At 43.5% G+C, this 23,074-nt stretch overlaps 1 protein-coding gene across 1 annotated transcript; it reads right to left on the reverse strand.

Annotated features, from left to right (window-relative positions):
* Nucleotides 1-2,280: 2,280 nt before the first annotated feature.
* Nucleotides 2,281-11,982, reverse strand: SNRPD3 (small nuclear ribonucleoprotein D3 polypeptide). Its single transcript, XM_069757437.1, has 4 exons — nt 11,848-11,982; nt 11,572-11,720; nt 3,252-3,444; nt 2,281-2,508 (listed from the first exon to the last, which is right to left on the reverse strand). The coding sequence occupies exons 2-4, from the start codon at nt 11,695-11,697 to the stop codon at nt 2,447-2,449; spliced, it is 381 nt and encodes a 126-aa protein (XP_069613538.1). The 5' UTR covers nt 11,698-11,720; nt 11,848-11,982; the 3' UTR covers nt 2,281-2,446.
* Nucleotides 11,983-23,074: the final 11,092 nt, after the last annotated feature.

Here is a 23,074-nt window from a genome sequence, read left to right on the forward strand (position 1 = left end):
TCCTCGCTTCATTATCCTCTCTCCTCCCACATGGCCACTCCAACTCTGACTTCAGGTGCGCAGCCAGAGCGTTCACATCTACGCATTCCGACTGTTGCTCCTCAGCGTTCCGCCCTTTTATGGGCATTGGATTTACTAGTTTCTGCCCAGGTGCTGGCGAGTCACTGGTACTTATGCTTATCCCCTTCACGACCTTGGGCTTTCCCATTTCTGCGGTTTCAGGGAAAAAAAAAAAATCCAAGTGTGGTGGAATTGCATGGAAAAAAAAAAAAAAAAAGTGCAACTTCACAATTTTTTTTTCATGTTCACAAAATGCTAAAACTGACCTGGCAATATGATTCTCCATATCATTACAAGTTTGTAGATACCAAACATGCATGGGTTCTTTTTTATTTATGGTAAGTGGTGGAAAAAAAATATAAAAAATTCCAAAAAGGTTTTTTTAATATAATCTTTATTTTGATATAGCGTCAACATATTCTGCAGTTTGCACACATTATCATCGCTGTCCCCAATGGGGCTCACAATCTAAATTCCCTATCAGTATGGCGCAGTGGATAGCACAGCAGCCTTGCAGCGCTGGAGTCCTGGGTTCTAATCCCACCCAGGACAACATCTGCAAAGAGTTTGTATGTTCTCTCCCTGTTTGCGTGGGTTTCCTCCGGGTTCTCCGGTTTCCTCCCACATTCCAAAAAGACATACTGATAGGGAATTTAGGTTGTGAGCCCCATTGGGGACAGCGATGATAATGTCTGTAAAGTGTAAAGCGCTGCAGAATATGTTAGTGCTATATAAAAATAAAGATTTATTTTTATTTATGTCTTTGGAATGTGGGAGGAAACCTGAGAATCCGGAGGAAACAGGAAGAACATACAAACTCCTTGCACAAAAAGGCACCATTTTCCGAGCCCTGTAGCGTCTCCATTTTCATTATCTGGGGCTGGGTGAGGGATTATTTTTTGCGTGAAGAGCTGAAGTTTTTGTTGATACCATTTTGGGGTATCTTTTGATCGCCCGTTTTGCAATGCTGGGTCACCCAAAAATCTTAATTCTGGAGTTTTTTTTTTTTTCTCATTACCGATCGGATTAATTCTGTTTATATTTTGATCGAGCGTTTCTGAACTTATTGTTTTATTTTGAAAGGGTCAAAAGGTGGGTGATTTGAACTTTTATTTTTAAAGGGAACCTGTCACCTGAATTTGGCGGGACAGGTTTGCGGTCATATGGGCGGGGTTTTCGGGTGTTTGATCCACCCTTTCCTTACCCGCTGGCTGCATGCTGGCCGCAATATTGGGTTGAAGTTCATGCCGTGTCCTCCGTAGTACACGCCTGCATAAAGCAAGATTGCCTTGCGCAGGCATGTACTACGGAGGACAGAGAATGAACTTCTATCCAATATTGCGGCCAGCATGCAGCCAGCGGGTAAGGAAAGGGTGAATCAAACACCCGAAAACCCCGCCCATATGACCGCAAACCTGTCCCGCCAAATTCAGGTGACAGGTTCTCTTTAAAGAGAACCTGTCAGCAGTTTTGTCCGATATAAAATACGGCCACTGCCTTTCAGGGCTTATCTATAGCATTCTATAATGCAAAAGGAGGGCGGCATCACAAGAAGATGAGAGGTGCCTGACCCGTGACACCATCGGACCGGACCACATCACCCCCCGGTGAGTATAATTAAAGTTATTTTTCTTATTTTGCAGGTCGGACCGGGGGCTTATCTACAGTATTATAGAATACTGTAGATCAGCCCAGAAAGGCAGTGGCTGTATCTTATATCGGCCAAAACTGCTGACAGGTTCACTGCAAAAAAATTCCCCCTTCCCCACACTTTTTACTTGCTTCAATAGTCCTTAGGAGACTTGAAGCTGTGCTATGCATGGGCTACACATAGCGGGGCATAGCAGAAATGATCATCTGCTATGAATGCTGGCCACAGGGTGCTGCCCACAGCAGATCAGCAATGACAAGCAAGGGGGGGGGGTCGTTTATCCTGTATGCCAACCCACTGGCACCCCATGGTCATGTAACAGGCACTGATGGGTGGTGTTAGTGACGCCCTTCTAGCGCCTTTTAAAATGTCACGTGTGGATAGCCATTCCACCTGCAGCTGTAAGGGGAACATGAAAACACACACTTGGTATCGCGTTCATAACAGTTTGACCTATCAAAATGTAGAGGTAGAGATGAAAAATGGGGGGGGGAGGGGGAACTAGTCAGGAAGGGGTTACACCATCTCTAAGCTATGGAGCAGGAAAAGATTTAGACCCTCTACAGTGGTAATCATCCACAATATTTAATTTATTCCTTCGGAACAGAATACAATTCTACAAGAAATTTCAACATTACAAACTTTTATTAATCAAAATTTAAAAAAAAAAAAAAAAAAGTTATTTGAGCAGATACATTAAAAAACAAAAAAAAAAAAAACAAGAAAAAGAGCTTGTTATCGACGCTTTTGGAAAATGTTTCCTCGACCCATACCACGTCCTCTGCCTCTTGCTGCCACTGAAAGATGAAAAAAGGCCAGTCAACCACTGAGAAGCATGAAACAGGCAAATACTATTTGTACCTTATCAGTTGTGTCGTGCACACGGTGGAAATAAGGCCTATTAGGAGACGGTCTCGCAGTGTGTTACAGTCTCAGACAGAAGTTCAAACACAAATCAGTATCTGTTCTAATATTAGGGAAAATATTACTGTTGTGATCTACCAAAGTTAGGATAGGCAGATGCCAAATTAAAAAGTGTTTAGTTAATATGTGAGGCCGAGTTCACAGATTAATAACGAACAAAACTTGAACAGCATGTTGGTGTGGAGCGGTGTCAAACATTTACATGTAATGCTGGATTAACACCAACTAGATGCACGTGTACATGGAAAACCCTGTTGACATCACAAATGTAACCAAGCTGTGAGTCAGTAAGCCAAACCTCTGACTCCACAGCACTGCCCCCTACTGACCGTGTACATACAGTGCAGCACAGATGCAGCACAGATTCATCTCAACTAAAAGCCGAGCTTTCAGAACTTTCCCAAATTCTTATGAAAACATTTACAGCACATCCTGCACAGAACTACTGTACCCAATTTATTACATATTTTAGAAGTCGCATTCTGTCCATTTTATACAGACTCCAGCAAAAGGGACAACGACTCCACAGCCCTGAATTTAACTCCTTGATATTTTTTAAAGTTACATTTCTCATGATATTGTGGTTTATTTTCCAACCAAAAACTTTGTTTCCTACCTTGGGCTTTGAGAATAGCAGCTTTCCCTCTTCCAGCCCCCGAGCCCTGGTTTTTATTCTTCATACTCTTTAACATTGGAGCATTTTTCAACATGTCAGGCAGGATGAGAAAACGTATTTTGCTTCCTCTGATGTAGACCTGTTCAAGTTGCGCTACTCTGCCATCTCTGTAGGTCACAGTGATGTTTGACATCTGTAACAAAAAAAATATATATATAAAAATCAGTTCAGGAGAGTGAAGAAAACAAGCACCTTTGTGGTATTCATATTATACACAAATTACACTGGACAATAGAAAGTACGTTCAGTTTCAATGATAATGATAAGACAGAGGGATCTGATCTAACTAAAGCAAAATTAGATGCTCCGTCTTTAAAAATGATCGTTTTGCTAACGTGCATTAAAGGGAATCTGTCACCTAATTTTTCACATATAAGCTGCGGCCACCGCCATTAGGGGCTTATATACAGCATTCTGTAATGCTGTAAATAAGCCCCAATGTAACCTGAAAGATAAGAAATAAAAGCTAGATTATGCTCACCCAGGGGCGGTCCCGATGGGAGTCGCGGGTCCAGGTCCTCCCATCTTCATACGATGTCATCATCCTCCTTGCTTGGGTTGTGGCTCCGGCGTACTGATTTGCCCTGTTGAGGGCACAGTAAAGTACTGCAGTGCGCAGGTGCCGGGCTCTCTGACCTTTCCCGGCGCCTGCGCACTGCAGTACTTTGCTCTGCCCTCAACAGGGCAAATCAGTACGCCAGAGCCGTGACAAAAACAAGGAAGAGAACGTCATCGCATGAAGATGTGAGGGGCCAGACCCGGACCGCCCCTGGGTGAGTATAATCTAACCTCTTTCAGGTTACATCGGGGCTTATCTACAGCCTTACAGAATGCTGTAGATAAGCCCCTAATGGCAGTGGCTGCAGCTTATATGCGAAAAATTAGGTGACAGATTCCCTTTAACAGATTTTGAATGTAGGATTTTTTGTTTTACGACCATTCATAGACTCTTTTACAAACTACAGACTGAGTTCTCGCCAATATTTAGGATGTATTCACATGCATTGTGTCGTACTTTTTGCCAAGATATTGGAAGGCTAAAAACTTACCATGACCACAATATGTGACTAAAAAGGCTGGCTTCCCAGTATGGACATTATGTTTATGTAACTCCCCATTAGTCGGGGTCTCAGTCCTGCTCGGCCCTTATTCACATTTAAATTCAACATATGGTAAGGTTTTAATACTAGAGGTTAGGACCAACCCGAATAGGATCACTGTGACGTGGTCGGGTTTTTTTTTTTTTTTTTAAATCAAAACTATGTTAACCGAGTACTTAATATTTACGTGCACTATTTATATACTGCAAGGCATTTGCTCACTTCTTTAAAACCTAAGGTAAAAACAATGCCAACTTTAGGATCTAGTCCCTGGAAAGCAAAAACACAAAGTTTGACTTAGAGATCAGTCAGATTTCCATGTACCAACATCTACTATACAATTGTCTAAGGGTCACTTCCATCTTTCTGTCACGGTTATTCATTCGCTGATTGGTCTCGCCAGCTGACTGTCATGGCTGCTGCGACCAATCAGCGACGGACACAGTCCGGAAGAAAATGGCTGCTCCTCACTCCCCGCAGTCAGTGCCTGGCGCCCGCATACTTCCCTCCGGTCACCGCTAACACAGGGTTAATGCCAGCAGTAACGGACCGCGTTATGCCGTGGGTAACGCACTCCATTACCGCCGCTATTAACCCTGTGTGTCCCCAACTTTTTACTATTGACGGTGCCTATGCGGCATCAATAGTAAAAAATGTAATGTTAAAAATAATAATTAAAAAAAACCCTGCTATACTCACCCTCTGTAGTCCGCTGAGCCGCTCGCGCCGGCCGCCATCTTCCGTTGCAGGTTCCGGTGGCAAAGATGGTATGGGAGAAGGACTTGCCATGACGTCACGGTCATGTGACCACGATATCATCACAGGCCCTGCTCAAGAAGGACCTGCCATGACGTCACGGTCATGTGACCGCGACATCATCACAGGTCCTGCGCTCATAACAACCATGGGACCGGAAGCTGCCGTGGACTACAAGGGGCCCTCGGAAAGGTGAGTATATATTTATTTTTTAACCTGTGACAAACCTGGCTGGGCAATATACTACGTCACTCTGCAATATACTACGTTGCTCTGTGCTGTATACTACGTCACGGGGCAATATACCACATGGCTGGGCAATATACCACGTGGACATGCATATTCTAGAATACCCGATGCGTTAGAATCGGGCCACCATCTAGTAAGAATAACACAGGCTGTAAGGCTCCTCTTCCCCCAGCAGATATAAAGAGGTGCAGGTGCTTCACTCCATCTAATGGTTCAGATAAACGCTGCAGCTACATAATCTAACCCTGATGCAGGAGTCAAATGTAGCATTCTTCTATGAGGGGTGAGATGCTTTAGTTCACACGTGTCAGTGCTGGGTCATCTTATAATTTATCATTCTTCTGTTCCTGTAATTCCTTTTGAAAATATTCATAACTTGTCAAATGGGCAGTCAAAAATTGACACAATCCAGGCACTGCTGATAGACAAAGTAACAGCCAGTTGTCACATTATTCACACATTTCCAGGCAGGATAACAGGAACGACGCAAGAAATAATGTACCAAATTGTTATATTATAAAAGGGTTGTCCACTACAAGGGCACCTCCTTCTCAATCTGAAGGTTAGCACATGTTAAAATGCAAAACACTTATACTCACCTCCGGTGCCGGACGTGAAGTTGTTACAGCACGCAAGTCCTACACCCAAATGAAAGCCAGGTTTACTAAACCCGGCATCAACAGGACGTCAGGGCTGCGGCTACTCTCTGACTTCCTCTTGATATTCGAGTTGCCCAAAGGAGGGGACAGTGATGCAAGCGCTGATTGTGTGCACAGCTCATGTGCCGCAACAATCACACATGAGCACCAGCCAGAAACGGAACTAGCACTGGAAGGTAGAAGTGGTTTTATTTTAATGGCAGCAAAAAATTCAGGATTGAGAAGGAGGTTATCCTAGCACTGTACAACCCCTTTAAAAGAAGTCCTTAGTAAAACACGTATCAGGAGAAGCATATGGGTCACCTTGAAGTGAGGATATTTCACCACTGATCATTATTTTAGAATCATACAACCAAGATGACATTTTCTCAGCAAGTACACCATCAGGTATAACAGATCTATTTAATGAAGCATACAGTATGTGGTGTTAAGTCTGGTGATGAACCTGTTTTAAGGCAAAGTTTATAAAAAGGTAGTTGTGTGATTTATCAATAAGAGAAGGAAATATATATATATTCACATGCAGTTTTTAAGCTAAAACTAGAAGTGTACCAAATACACTAGAAGTGTATCACATATCAGGGACCTGGAGCAGTTTGCCAAAGAAGAATGGTCTAAAATTCCTGCAGAGCATTGTAAGAAACTCATTGATGGTTACCGGAAGCGGTTGGTCGCAGTTAATTTGGCTAAAGGTTGTGCAACCAAGTATTAGGCCGAGGGTGCCAATACTTTTGTCTGGCCCATTTTTGGAGTTTTGTGTGAAATGATCAATGTTTTGCTTCATTCTCTTTTGTGTTTTTTCATTTAAGACAAATTAAATGAAGATAATAATACCAAATAATTTGTGATTGCAATCATTTTCAGGAAGAAAAGGAGTATTAGCTGACAGAATTGCAGGGGTGTCAATACTTTTGGCCATGACTGTACTTCTAGAGGGGTGACCACAACGTGCATGTTCCATCATACTTTAGGCATTGCCACAAACAGTTGACTATATCAGGAACTCTGTAAAAGGGCTATCATGGGGTTTTAAGTAGAAGTTTGAGAAACCTCTTACATGTCGTAGGGTCTGCTAGACTGAGTCTAGGTGCTATTATCACCGATAGAACAAAAGAGAAATAGCGCTCAGGTGAAAAACTGTCCATGAGCAGCAGAGCTGTCCACAAGCTCCGGGAAAGCCTGTCCTGCATAGCACCAACTTCACCCCTCACCAAGGATCAGACAAATGCAGCAAATCACAGCAAAAAAGAGAAACCACTCATGAGCACTTCCATTCTGTTTCAGGCAACGGTGGAGGCAGACATTCTGAACCCTATTCATCAAATCTATAGATGCAGTTATCCCTGATATGGCCCTGGGAAACCACAGCACAAACTATGCCAACATTGGTTTTTTGGTGCATGACAGAACAGTTTTCAAACTGAATTATTAATGACCACAGGTGTTTTGTAGGCAGCTGGGAATTTTACCTGTAAATTTGGGCATCTATTGAGACTATCAGATTGAAACCAGCAATGTAGCATCAGTCGGCTTTTCTACGACTGAATTTTTTTTATGGAGTAACTTGATATAGGTATAGAGTATTATAACCGATGAATGGACGTTCTAACAAACCCGATGTCAAGTCCAAAAACAAAGGGGTGAATGCTAACATGCTAGCATGTTCTGAGCAGGGTAGCAATTAAAACAAAGTCTGCCAGCATAAAATGACTATTCAAATTACCGTAGGCATCTGCGTTCAGGGCACCCTTGGTATCGCTGAACAGTTCAGTGCACCTTCACTTGGAAAGTGCACTAAACTGTCAGCCACACCAAAGATGCATCGAGAACCTATATTTGCCTTCAACAGTCATTTGTGCCGAAAGGCTCCATTTACTGCAAGGGTACCTTCTCCAAAATCTGGCATCACCTGTAGTAGCAGTCTTGCACCCGCATCATGTCACCGAAACATGAGTGACCTGTCAGACAGAAATCGGGCGGTGGATAGGGAGAGGTGCAGGAGAGCCATAAGTGCAATGCCACCCCACTGCACTTACAATTCATCAGTTGAGGTGGGCATACCCAAACTGTACAGTTCAGGGTCACTACCAAATACCTAGTGTCCGTGCACAGACCCCAAACACGGACTTCTCCAGGAAGTACATGTTATTGATGACAGCGTTGCAAACACCCGAACAGTAAGACAGAGCAAGCAACAGTGGTGGATCTAATCGGCAGCAAGTTACCTACTGCCAGTCAGAGTGCTGCGGTTCCCACGCTGATAAGTGTGAGCTAGCAGCTGTGACCAGTGGTGAAAAAGGTTACCGCTGGTCACAGGCATCGGCTGAAGAAAGTACTACTTATTAGCAAACTTATCAGGGACAGCAGGCGCTGCTGATGGGAGTATTCAGTCGGTGCATGTGCTATAAAGGAATTTAAAAAAAAATAAAAAATAGGGGGGGCCTCTTATTTTTCATAACTAGTGCAGGAAAAACTGACAACTACGGGATGCACACCTCAGCTGTCAGCTTTATTATGGCTGGTTATCAAGAACAGTGGGGTCCAGTGCTGTTTTTTTTTTAATTATTAAAATAATATACAAGAAAAAATAAATAAACGGCGTGAGGTCCCCCTCCTCATTTTTGACAACCAGCCAAGCTAGAGCAGACAGCTTGGGGCTGGTATTCTCAGACTGGTATGGAGTCATGAATATTTCTCCCACTGCATCCCCCTCAGCATAAAATTAGCAGCATGCAACCGCCTCAGAAAAGGCGCATCTATTAGATGCTCTAAGTCTGGAACTTTGCCCAGCTCTTCTCACATGGCCTGGTGCGGTGGCAAGTGGGGCAATAGATTTGTGGCCGTTTATGGCCGCTGACAGGCAGTTCGTAATAGGGGTGTCTATAAGAACCGCAGCTCTCTGTCCAGCGGTAATGATCCTACTGCTAATCAGAGCCCGAGTTTGCCACGCATATGACAGCATAGCAAACAACGGATATTTGGGCACCTCAGGGTCCTGGTACCATTCTGGTACCCAAACACTTTTTGTATTTTTTTCTTTTTTAGATGTTCGGCTTGATCTGAACATACACGGGTTCGCCAATCACTACACATTAGCGAACCATTTCAACTCTGGATTTTTCAAGAACCGCAAAACCAATTTCTACAAGAAAGGTAAGGAATACAATGACTTTACATAAATGCCAATAGTTTGGGGTATAAAATTCTGGTGATAGACTGAGAAGTACCGTATATACTCAAGTATAAGCCGAAATTTTCTGCCCATTTTTTGGGGCTGAAAGTCCCCCTCTCGGCTTATACTCAAGTCATACCCAGGGGTCGGCAGGGGAGGGGGAGCTGTTTAATTATACTCACCTACTCCTGGCGCGATACCTGCTTCACCGACGCCGCAGCTTCTTCCTGTAGTGAGCGGCCACATGGTACCGCTCATTACAGTAATGAATATGCAGCTCCACTCCCATAAGGGTGGAGCTGCATATTCATTACTGTAATGAGCAGTAACGGTAACCGCTCAATACAGGAAGAAGCTGTGGCTTCGGGGAAGCAGGGACTACACCGCGCCAGGAGCAGGTGAGTATAACGGGGAGGGGAGCACTGTGCAATATTCACCGCTCCTCGTTCCGGCGCCGCTCCGTCTTCTGCAGTGACGCTCAGGTCAGAGGGCGCGATGACATGGTTAGTGCACCCTCTGCCTGAACGTCAGTACAGAAGACGCTGAAGATGGAGCGGCGCTGGAACGAAGTCAGGTGAATATTGAAAGTGCTGGGGGCCTGAGCGACGGAGAGGTGAGTATGTGATTTTTTTTCTATCGCAGCAACAGCAAATGGGGCAAGTATCTGTATGGAGCATCTTATGAGGCCATAATCAACGTCTGTGCAGCACTATATGGCGCAAATATCTTTATGGAGCATCTTATGGGGCCATAATTAACGTTTGTGGAGCATTATATGGGGCAAGTGCCTGTATGGAGCATCTTATGGGGCCATAATCAACGTTTGTGCAGCACTATATGGCGCAAATATCTTTATGGAGCATCTTATGGGGCCATAATTAACGTTTGTGGAGCATTATATTGGGAAAATGTTTCCATGGAGCATCTTATGGGGCCATTATTAACCTTTATGCAGGATTATATGGGGCATATTTTAATATGGAGCATCTTATGGGGCCATCATAATCTTTATGGAGCATTATATGGGGCTCCTGATTCAATATGGATATTCAAACACACAACCTACTGATGTCTCAATTAATTTTACTTTTATTAGTATCTATTTTTACTTTTGACATTTACCGGTAGCTGCTGCTTTTCCCACCCTAGGCTTATACTCGAGTCATTAAGTTTTCCCAGTTTATTGTGGCAAAATTGGGGGGGGGGGGAGGGGGGGCCGGTTTATACTCAGAAATTCACAGTTTTCTTAATATATAAAATGTGCTGTCAAGATCTATTGGACATTGCTCTCCCTGAGACTGCCTCCAGAGCTTATTGTCAATGAAATGGGAGTAACAAGTTTAAGACATGTAATGACTGACATTTATGATATTGAGAACTATTCTGTGTCTCATTACAAACATCTACAGCTGTTCTATCACATTACTGCGCATGCGCCCTATGTTCCGGAACACAGCCAAATACTTCCGGATCATAGTGTGCGGGCGCATGCGCAGTAATGCTTTTCGGCTTTGCCCGCTGTAGGGCAAAGCATACTGCGAGTGCTCCACCGAAGACTGCAGGCGCACGCGCCAACTATGGTGCACGCATAATCTTATGCACTAAACTATTACGGAAAAAAGGGACGGACGGGGTGGAGAAATTATGAGGATACACCGCCCATATGACCGGTAACAACTCATTTTAATATCCCGCCAAATTGAGGTGACAGAGTCCCTTTAAAAGTTTCCTATCCTTCCCTAACTGCTTTTAATCTACTACTTCTTTGATGAAGCTTTGTTTGAGAATCCCCAGAGCATGCTGGGAAACTCAAACGAGTCATCGGGGACAGAGGCTGTGGTCAATGCCACAGCTCCCTCCCTGAAACGGGAGTTCGTGATTTCAGGGGCTTGGCTGTACCCTGCTCTACTGAGCATGCATCATTTCTCAATGCCAACTGCTGCTCAGTAGAAACTTGACCCTGTGCGCAGTGACAATGCGCTCTCTCGCTGGCTCTGATCAGAAGTGAGAAGCCGGCAACAGAGAGCACTGTCATTGCACATTGTAAGTAAAGTACGAGCAAGTAGAAATCAGTGCCGCCCCTGCTAGGGACATCACTGATGGCAACGGTAACATTTATTTTTAGATCATCCCTTTAACTTTTGCAGGTGGAGCTGCAGGAAATGCAGTGGGTGCATTCTTACATCCTAAAGGCACAATCAGCCTAATTAATCCTCCAGGATGTGGTCAGCACGGATGTCAGTGGCAGCTAAAGCACAGGCGGCTGGGAACCATGAGGCACCCACCAGCCATGAAGGCCCCGGCTCCCCGTGACTGGACATCACCTGGCAGTTCATGTTGTCCTCCGCCTCGATCAGCTTCCCTCTGTACACCTCCCCGGTATTCGTCTCGCAGGTCACGATATGTCCCTCTGCTTCGTGCAGGACTTTGATGGGCACACCGATGGACATGGTCACTGAGGAAAGGGTGCAACCTGAAATAAGCACAGTCATAAATAAATAAGCAGCGAAATACCAGCCCCACATATTACATGATACGAGAAGAAACGACCACCCTAATACCGGCCATGGCCACTCACAGCCCCCGGAGCGAACACTCACCGACTCGCGCAGATTATCAAATGTGCGAACTAATGGCGTCCCGCCTGCCCCACAATGCACAGCGAGCAGGAATAAAAGGAAACGCCGGCGAGCTAACTTCCGTGGTAGCAGAGAAAAGCGCCGGCAGGAACAAGAGCTGGACTGTAAGGTTCCGGAGCAGTCGTGCCGCATAAAAGCTAGTCGCACCCGCCCTTGTGCGCATGCTCGGAGACGATTAAAATTATGACCGGTTTAGAAATAGTTTCACTTTTTAGGCTTATCTGCAAATTGAAATAGACTTACTAAGTGAGAATTATGGCCATAGGGCTCCATGGGCGCCCTGCCCTGTGTCACTCAGAATTGTGTCCATGGTATTATGGCCCATGGAGCTCCATGGGCGCCTGCCCTGTGTCACTTTTGTTTTTAGTAGTAACTGCAAGAAACAATAGCACAATTAACCCCTTAAAGGGAATCTGTCACCTACTTTTTCTTATATAAGCTGCGGCCACCAACTTTAGGGGCTTATCTACAGCATTCTGTAATGCATTCTGTAATGCTGTAGATAAGCCCCAAACAACCCCCACCCCCATAAGATAAGAAAAACAAGTTACATTCTGCTCACTCAGGGGCGGTCCGGGTCCGATAGGCGTCACGGTCCAGTCGGGCGCCTCCCACCTTCATACGATGACGTCCTCTTCCTGTCGCAGCTCCTGCGCAGGTGTAATTTATCTACCTGTTGAGGGCAGGGCAAAGTACTGCAGTGCGCAGGCGTTGGGAAAGGTCAGAGAAGCCCAGCACCTGCAGTACTTTGCCCTCAACAGGGAGATAAATTACACCTGCGCAGGAGCCGCGACAGGAAGAGGGCGTCATCGTATAAAGATGGGAGGCGCCGGACCGCCCCTGGGTGAGTATAATATAACCTGTTTTTCTTATCTTTCAGGATACATCAGGGGCTTATCTACAGCATTACAGAATGCATAAGCCCCTAAAGGCGGTGGCCGCAGTTTATATGCGAAAAAGTAGGTGACAGATTCCCTTTAATCCATTGGCCATTTTCTGTTTCTTCATTTTTGTTTTTGCGTTTCTGTTTTTGCGTTTCTGTTTTTGCTCCCCTTCTTCCCAGAGCCATAACTTTTTTATTTTTACGTCAATAAGGCCACGTGAGGGCTTGTTCTTTGCGGGACGAGTTGTTCTTTTAAACGACACCATTGCATATGCATGTACTGGAAACCGGGAAAAAAATTCCAAGTTCAGGGAAATTGCAAAAAAAGTGCAATTCTACAATTTTTTTTTTTTTTTTTTTTTTTTTTTTTACAATGTTCACTAAATGCTAAAACTGACCTGCCACTATGATTCTCCAGGCTATTACTAGTTAGTTGATATCAATCATGTCTAGGTTCTTTTTTTATTTAAGTGGTGAAAAAAAAAATCATTTTATTTTTTTTTAAATGGCGCCATTTTCCGAGACCCTTATTTGATACCATTTTGGTGTAGATATGATGTTTTGATCACCTGTTATTTTGTTTTATTGCAATCTTGCGGCGACCAAAAAACTAATTCTAGTGTTTTGATTTTTTTCTTGTTATGCCATTTACTGATAGGATTAATTATTTTCATATATTGATTGATCAGGCGTTTCTGAATGCAGCAATACCAAATATTTGTATTTTTTTCTTTAAAGTGAAGGATGTCTAAAGAAAAGTGTGTAAAACATTGCAAAATAATAATATAAGGATTTTTGATGTCAGTAAATAGTGCAAAGAAATTATATATTTCTTTATATTCCTTTTAGTATGAGTGAAGATAAGCTGTGCAAATTACCTATAAATGAACAATCAGAAGTGTAGATCTTAATACACTCTTCTATTGTGGATCACTATCAGTTATTAATCTATAGATCACAATGTATAATCCACACACCCCACTAACTATACGTAGACAAAATGCCCATATAAATGACTAGATGGTGGCCCGATTCTAACGCATCGGGTATTCTAGAATCTGTATGTAGTTTATTTATGAAGTTTTCAGAATAATGCAATTTACACACAGGATTCGGCCGGCCGCGACCAATTAGCGAAGCGTGGTTCAAATTGTCACGTAGTATATTGCCCAGCCACGTAGTATATTGCCCAGCCACGTAGTATATTGCCCAGCCACGTAGTATATTGCCCAGTCACGTAGTATATAGCACAGACACGTAGTATATAGCACAGTATATAGCACAGCCACGTGTTTAACTCCATATCAGCATGGGTTTATGAGAAATCGCTCCTGTCAAACCAATCTAATCAGTTTTTATGAAGAGGTAAGCTATAGACTGGACCACGGTGAGTCATTGGACGTGGTATATCTCGATTTTTCCAAAGCGTTTGATACCGTGCCGCACAAGAGGTTGGTACACAAAATGAGAATGCTTGGTCTGGGGGAAAATGTGTGTAAATGGGTTAGTAACTGGCTTAGTGATAGAAAGCAGAGGGTGGTTATAAATGGTATAGTCTCTAACTGGGTCGCTGTGACCAGTGGGGTACCGCAGGGGTCGGTATTGGGACCTGTTCTCTTCAACATATTCATTAATGATCTGGTAGAAGGTTTACACAGTAAAATATCGATATTTGCAGATGATACAAAACTATGTAAAGCAGTTAATACAAGAGAAGATAGTATTCTGCTACAGATGGATCTGGATAAGTTGGAAACTTGGGCTGAAAGGTGGCAGATGAGGTTTAACAATGATAAATGTAAGGTTATACACATGGGAAGAGGGAATCAATATCACCATTACACACTGAACGGGAAACCACTGGGTAAATCTGACAGGGAGAAGGACTTGGGGATCCTAGTTAATGATAAACTTACCTGGAGCAGCCAGTGCCAGGCAGCAGCTGCCAAGGCAAACAGGATCATGGGGTGCATTAAAAGAGGTCTGGATACACATGATGAGAGCATTATACTGCCTCTGTACAAATCCCTAGTTAGACCGCACATGGAGTACTGTGTCCAGTTTTGGGCACCGGTGCTCAGGAAGGATATAATGGAACTAGAGAGAGTACAAAGGAGGGCAACAAAATTAATAAAGGGGATGGGAGAACTACAATACCCAGATAGATTAGCGAAATTAGGATTATTTAGTCTAGAAAAAAGACGACTGAGGGGCGATCTAATAACCATCTATAAGTATATAAGGGGACAATACAAATATCTCGCTGAGGATCTGTTTATACCAAGGAAGGTGACGGGCACAAGGGGGCATTCTTTGCGTCTGGAAGAGAGAAGGTTTTTCCACCAACATAGAAGAGGATTCTTTACTGTTAGGGCAGTGAGAATCTGGAATTGCTTGCCTGAGGAGGTGGTGATGGCGAACTCAGTCGAGGGGTTCAAGAGAGGCTTGGATGTCTTCCTGGAGCAGAACAATATTGTATCATACAATTATTAGGTTCTGTAGAAGGACGTAGATCTGGGTATTTATTATGATGGAATATAGGCTGAACTGGATGGACAAATGTCTTTTTTCGGCCTTACTAACTATGTTACTATGTTACTATGTTACTATGTAGTATATAGCACAGCCACGTAGTATATTGCCCAGCCACGTAGTATATTGCCCAGTCACGTAGTATATTGCCCAGCCACGTAGTATATAACACAGCCACATAGTATATAGCACAGCCACGTAGTATATAACACAGGCCACGTAGTATACAGCACAGCGATTAAGTTTATTGCCCAGCCACGTTATATCTACCACAGCCACGTAGTATATAGCACAGCCACGTAATATATTGCACAGCCACGTAGTATATAGCACAGCCACGTAGTATATAGTAGAGACGTAGTATATAACACAGCCTATGCAGTATATAACAGGCCACGTAGTATATAGAACAGACACGTAGTATATTGCCCAGCCACGTAATATATTGCACAGCCACGTAGTATATAGCACAGCCACATAGTATATAGAACAGAGACGTAGTATATAACACTGCCCATGCAGTATATAACCCAGGCCACGTAGTATACAGCACAGCAATGTAGTATATTGCCCAGCCACATAGTATATAGCACAGCCCACATAGTGTATAGCACAGAGATGTAGTATATACCACAGCCCATGCAGTATCTAACACAGCCCACATAGTATATAGCATTGTGGGCACCATATCCCTGTTAAAAAAAGAATTAAAATAAAAAATTGTTATATACTCATCCTCCGTTGGCCCCCCGTATCCAGCCGAGGTGCTTACTGATGCTCCTTGCGACGCTCCGGTCCCAAGAGTGTATTGCGGTCTCGCAAGATGATGACGTAGCAGTCTCACGAGAATTGCAGGGAGAAATGGCGCTGGTGTCTCCAGGTCCATGGCGCTGAGCTGCAAAGGACGCAGGTAATTCCGGGCGTCCTTTGCAGCTTAGCGCCACGGATCTGGAGACACCAGCGCCATTTCTCCCTGCGATTCATCGCCCTACCTCGGCGCCTTTTCTCAAGCACATCCTCCAGGACCACAGAGGTGTGATCTCCCGGGTACATTTATGCGCAGGCCTTCTGGGCCTACCTATCATGCTATTTGGCTTCCAGTATTATCAAAGATGTTTCTGATGAAGGTCTTGTGATTAGACCGAAAACGTTTAAATCTTTGAACTGTATGCACAAAATAAACTAAATGTTCATCTTCATCTTGCAAAAGAATCTTTGAGTGCCAAGTGATTTGTTATCATTTACTGACGGGCTGGAAACCTGACTTGTGCACCACCAAGGAGCCTTGAGTGCCGTGTGTACTTCCTTTATCTGGAGGGGATTATGGAGCGGGCACTGACTGCGGGGAGTAAGGAGCGGCCATTTTGCCCCCGGACTGTGCCTGTCGCTGATTGGTCGTGGCCGTTTTGCCGCGACCAATCAGCGACTTGGGATTTCCGTGACAGACAGAAGGACAGACAGAAAGACGGAAGTGACCCTTAGACAATTATATAGTAGATAGCCATAATATAAATTATAGCCAGAATGGGAGAGAAAGATACAATTAATATATCAATAGGGATCTCATTATATTATAAAAATAGAACTAGCGTGTATTAAAGATTAAACATCTCACTGTTCTTAATAGTTGTAATATCGTTCTTTTCAGTCCATGATTTCAACAGAGCCACCAAGAAGCAGTGACAGCAGTGATAATCCAAATCTCAACCTTTCAAAGAGACAAAAAACATCACCCAGTGCCGCTGAACACCATTCTACCAAGACAGGTAAGATATGATCAGAGGTGATCATCAGTATCCTAATAGAATCTCCAGAAATAGACATCATTTATTGATTGTCCCTTCACAGAGAGTTCACCTGGTGGATGAAAGCAGGACCCCTACAAAATTTCCTCCGCAAGGATTCAACATCCACAACCTCGCTGGATCCAGCGCAAATCAGGTAGGTAAGTACCAGAAGTCTAAAATATAAATTTTCGGGGAACTCCATTCCTCCACCAATACTGTATGAATGCGACTATGGGAGTAGGTGTAGCTTGTTGTCCTATGTTGTTCATCCGACATCCTACGGCAACAGGGAGCTGAAAAATGGAAAAAATAAAATAAAAATCTTGATGCAGTGAACCCCCCTGCATAATTCAAGCTTCCAAATTCTGAACAAAGAGAAATGGAGATCTACAAGAAGGCCCCAAACCCAAAACTTTCATTGAGATCCTGTGGTGCTAGGGAACCCAATGTATAGATCCATTTACCGTACTTTCCTTTGATCTGGGCCTGGGTGAGGGCTTTTTTTGTGCCCCAAGCTGATGTTTTTATTAATATCATTATGGGGTAGATAAGATGTTTTTATTACCTATTATTACATTTTATAGCAATGTTGCGGCAACCAAAAAAAACGTAATTCTGGAGTTTATAATTTTTTCTCATTATGCCGTGTGCTGATCGGATTAATTCTTTTTAGATTTTGATAGAACGGGCGTTTCTCAATGACACAACAATACCAAATATGTGTATTTTATTATTTTGAGTGGGGCAAAAATGGGGTGATTTCAACTTTTATATTTTCTTATTTTTTTATATTTTTAAAAACTTTTTTTTACACTTTTCTCTTGCTTCAGTAGTCTCCTTAGGAAACTTGAAGCTGCGATCTTATGATCGCTTGTGCTAGACATACCAGGGCTTCAATACTGCTATGTGTAGCAGAAATGCCCATACGCTATAAACACCAGCTGCGGGCGGCACTCATAGCAGATTGGCATTCAACAGGCAACCCTGGCACACCAGCCTGACCAAAGAACTGATGCATGACAATGTGTGTCATGTGGCTGAAGTGAGTCAGCAGTTCTTGCATTATGAAGGCATTAATGCTATGGACTGGCCTGCCCTGTCAACAGACCTGAATCTAATTGAGCACATCTGGAACATCATGTTTCATTCCATCCACCATTGCCACGTTGCATCACAGACTGTCCAGGAGTTGACTGATGCTTTAAACCAGGTCTGGGAGATCACTCAGGAGAATATCTGCCGCCTCATCAGGAGTATGCCTAGGTATTGTAGGGAGGTCATACAGGCATGTGGAAGCCACACACGCTACTGAGCATCATTTTCTTGTCTTGAGGCATTTCCACTGAATGTGGATCAGCCTGTAATTTGATTTTCCACTATTATTTTGAGTATCATTCCAAATCCAGACCTCCATGGGATATTATTTTTGACTTACACTAATAATTTGTATGTGTTTTCCTCAGTGCATTCCACTATGTAATGAAAAAAGATTTGCAAATAGAATATTTAATTCAGTGATATCTAGGATGTGTTATTTCAGTGTTCCCTTTATCCGACATCCTATGGCAACAGGGAGCTGAAAAAAAAATTATATATATATATATATATATATATATATACAGTGGGGCAAAAAAGTATTTAGTCAGTCAGCAATAGTGCAAGTTCCACCACTTAAAAAGATGAGAGGCGTCTGTAATTTACATCATAGGTAGACCTCAACTATGGGAGACAAACTGAGAAAAAAAATCCAGAAAATCACATTGTCTGTTTTTTTAACATTTTATTTGCATATTATGGTGGAAAATAAGTATTTGGTCAGAAACAAACAATCAAGATTTCTGGCTCTCACAGACCTGTAACTTCTTCTTTAAGAGTCTCCTCTTTCCTCCACTCATTACCTGTAGTAATGGCACCTGTTTAAACTTGTTATCAGTATAAAAAGACACCTGTCCACAACCTCAAACAGTCACACTCCAAACTCCACTACGGTGAAGACCAAAAAGCTGTCAAAGGACACCAGAAACAAAATTGTAGCCCTGCACCAGGCTGGGAAGACTGAATCTGCAATAGCCAACCAGCTTGGAGTGAAGAAATCAACAGTGGGAGCAATAGTTAGAAAATGGAAGACATACAAGACCACTGATAATCTCCCTCGATCTGGGGCTCCACGCAAAATCCCACCCCGTGGGGTCAGAATGATCACAAGAACGGTGAGCAAAAATCCCAGAACCACGCGGGGGGACCTAGTGAATGAACTGCAGAGAGCTGGGACCAATGTAACAAGGCCTACCATAAGTAACACACTATGCCACCATGGACTCAGATCCTGCAGTGCCAGACGTGTCCCACTGCTTAAGCCAGTACATGTCCGGGCCCGTCTGAAGTTTGCTAGAGAGCATTTGGATGATCCAGAGGAGTTTTGGGAGAATGTCCTATGGTCTGATGAAACCAAACTGGAACTGTTTGGTAGAAACACAACTTGTCGTGTTTGGAGGAAAAAGAATACTGAGTTGCATCCATCAAACACCATACCTACTGTAAAGCATGGTGGTGGAAACATCATGCTTTGGGGCTGTTTCTCTGCAAAGGGGCCAGGACGACTGATCCGGGTACATGAAAGAATGAATGTGGCCATGTATCGTGAGATTTTGAGTGCAAACCTCCTTCCATCAGCAAGGGCATTGAAGATGAAACGTGGCTGGGTCTTTCAACATGACAATTATCCAAAGCACACCGTCAGGGCAACAAAGGAGTGGCTTCGTAAGAAGCATTTCAAGCTCCTGGAGTGGCCTAGCCAGTCTCCAGATCTCAACCCTATAGAAAACCTTTGGAGGGAGTTAAAAGTCCGTGTTGCCAAGCGAAAAGCCAAAAACATCACTGCTCTAGAGGAGATCTGCATGGAGGAATGGGCCAATATACCAACAACAGTGTGTGGCAACCTTGTGAAGACTTACAGAAAACGTTTGACCTCTGTCATTGCCAACAAAGGATATATTACAAAGTATTGAGATTAAATTTTGTTTCTGACCAAATACTTATTTTCCACCATAATATGCAAATAAAATGTTAAAAAAACAGACAATGTGATTTTCTGGATTTTTTTTTCTCAGTTTGTCTCCCATAGTTGAGGTCTACCTATGATGTAAATTACAGACGCCTCTCATCTTTTTAAGTGGTGGAACTTGCACTATTGCTGACTGACTAAATACTTTTTTGCCCCACTGTATATACACATATATACATACAGTACAGACCAAAAGTTTGGACACACCTTCTCATTTAAAGATTTTTCTGTATTTTCATGACTATGAAAATTGTAAAGTCACACTGAAGGCATCAAAACTAGGAATTAACACATGTGGAATTATATACTTAACAAAAAAGTGTGAAACAACTGAAAATATGTCTTATATTCTAGGTTCTTTAAAGTAGCCACCTTTTGCTTTGATGACTGCTTTGCACACTCTTGGCATTCTCTTGATGAGCTTCAAGAGGTAGTCACCGGAAATGGTTTTGATGCTTTCCGTGTGAATTTACAATTTTCATAGTCATGAAAATACAGAAAAATCTTTAAATGAGAAGGTGTGTCCAAACTTTTGGTCTGTACTGTATATACATAGCACGGTGGCGCAGTGGTTAGCACTGCAGCCTTGCAGCGCTGGGGTCCTGGGTTCTAATCCCACCCAAGACAACATCTGCAAAGAGTTTGTATGTTCTCTCCGTGTTTGCGTGGGTTTCCTCCGGGTACTCTGGTTTCCTCCCACATTCCAAAGACATACTGATAGGGAATTTAGATTGTGAGCCCCAACGGGGACAGCGATGATAATGTGTGCAAAACTGTAAAGCGCTGCGGAATATGTTAGCGCTATATAAAAATAAAGATTATTATTATATATACACAGTATATATACTGTATATTGCTCAAAAAAATAAAGAATAAAAAAACAGAATATAACTCCAAGTAAATCAAACTTCTGTAAAATCAAACTGTCCACTTAGGAAGCAACACTGTTTGACAATCAATTTCACATGCTGTTGTGCAAATGGAATAGACAACAGATGGAAATTATTGGCAATTATCAACACACTCAATAAAGGAGTGATTCTGCAGGTGGGGACCACAGACCACATCTCAGTACCAATGCTTTCTGGCTGATGTTTTGGTCCCTTTTGAATGTTGGTTGTGCTTTCACACTCGTGGTAGCATGAGAAGGGACTCTACAGCCCACACAAGTGGCTCAGGTAGTGCAGCTCATCCAGGATGGCACATCAGTGCTAGCTGTGGCAAGGTTTGCTGTGTCTGTCAGTGTAGTGTCCAGAGGCTGTAGGCGCTACCAGGAAACAGGCCAGTACACCAGGAGATGTGGAGGGGGCCGTAGGAGGGCAACAACCCAGCAGCAGGAACGTTACCTCAGCCTTTGAACAAGGAGGAACAGGAGGATCACTGCCAGAGCCCTGAAAAATGACCTAGAGCAGGCCACAAATTTGCATGTGTCTGCACAAATGGTTAGAAACCGACTCCATGAGGATTGGCAAATTCGCCACTGGTGCCCTGTGCTCTTCACAGATGAAAGCAGGTTCACACTGAGCAAATGTGACAGACGTGACAGAGTCTGGAGACACCATGGAGAGCGATCTGCTGCCTGCAACATCCTTCAGTGTGACCGGTTTGGCAGTGGGTCAGTAATGGTGTGGGGTGGCATTTTTTTGGAGGGCCGCACAGCCCTCCATGTGCTTGCCAGAGATAGCCTGACTGCCATTTGGTACCGAGATGAGATTCTCAGACCCCTTGTGAGACCATATGCTGGTGCCGTTGGCCCTGGGTTCCTCCTAATGCAGGGCAATGCCAGACCTCATGTGGCTGGAGTGTGTCAGCAGTTCCTGCAAGATGAAGGCATTGAAGCTATGAAATTGCCCGCCCGTTCACAAGACCTGAATCCGATTGAACACATCTGGGACATCATGTCTCGCACCATCCACCAATGTCACGTTGCACCACAGACTGTCCAGGAGTTGGCCGATGCTTTAGTCTAGGTCTGGGAGGAGATGCCTCAGGACTCCATCTGCCGCCTTATTAGGAGCATTCAGGCACGTGGAGGCCACACACACTACTGAGCATCATTTCCTTGTCTTGAGGCATTTCCACTGAAGTTGGATCAGCCTGTAACTTCATTTTCCACTTTGATTTTGAGCATCATTCCAACTCCAGACCTCCGGGTGTTTGGAGGTGTGACACTGCGGGTGTTTGGTGGGGCGAGTGCTCCACTGACATTTTGTGAAAGCCGAGGAACCCCCGCACTTCCATGATTTACATTGTGGTGGACTCAAGGAAAATGGCTCCCAGGGGCAGCACATGCACAGATGGAGATCTCCGCACCAAGATCTTGGCAGCTGAGATCTCAGCGCCAGGATCTCCATCTACGCACCGCCCTCAGCAGCCATTTTCCCAGAGTCCACTGCATAGTAAACCATGGAAGTATGGGGGCTTCGGCCTTTCAAAAAGTGTGTGTGTGTAATACCAAGCCCAAAGTTTAGTAATAAACAGGTGTCAGCCAAATACCCTCATTAATAAAATGGTACATAAAGAGATAAATAAAATACAAACACACGAAATCTACTTGAAACTCAAAATCTGTTTATTATTCAAAATAATTTTTTTTTTAAATTGCGTGAGCTCCCGCGTAATTTTCATAAACAGCAGAGGGAAAGCCGACAGCTGATGTTAACCCCTTAAGCCCCGAGGGTGGTTTGCACGTTAATGATTGGGGCAATTTTTACAATTCTGACCACTGTCCCTTTATGATGTTATAACTCTGGAACGCTTCAACAGATTCTGGTCATTCTGACACTGTTTTCTCGAGACATATTGTACTTCATGGTAGTGGTAACATTTCTTTGATATTACCTGCGTTTATTTGTGAAAAAAATGGAAATTTGGCGAAAATTTTGAAAATTTCGCAATTTTCCAACTTTGAATTTTTATGCC

The sequence above is a fragment of the Ranitomeya imitator genome, chromosome 1 (genome assembly GCF_032444005.1).
Source record: "Ranitomeya imitator isolate aRanImi1 chromosome 1, aRanImi1.pri, whole genome shotgun sequence".
In the NCBI taxonomy this organism is placed as follows: domain Eukaryota; kingdom Metazoa; phylum Chordata; class Amphibia; order Anura; family Dendrobatidae; genus Ranitomeya; species Ranitomeya imitator.

Coding starts and splice junctions, on each gene's coding strand:
- SNRPD3 (XM_069757437.1), bottom strand. CDS start 11,697: ATGTCCATCGGTGTGCCCATCAAAGTCCTGCACGAAGCAGAGGGACAT. Junction 3,445..11,571: donor AGGACAACATGAACTGCCAG/GTGATGTCCAGT, acceptor TTTTTGTTACAG/ATGTCAAACATCACTGTGAC. Junction 2,509..3,251: donor TGCTATTCTCAAAGCCCAAG/GTAGGAAACAAA, acceptor TTCATCTTTCAG/TGGCAGCAAGAGGCAGAGGA.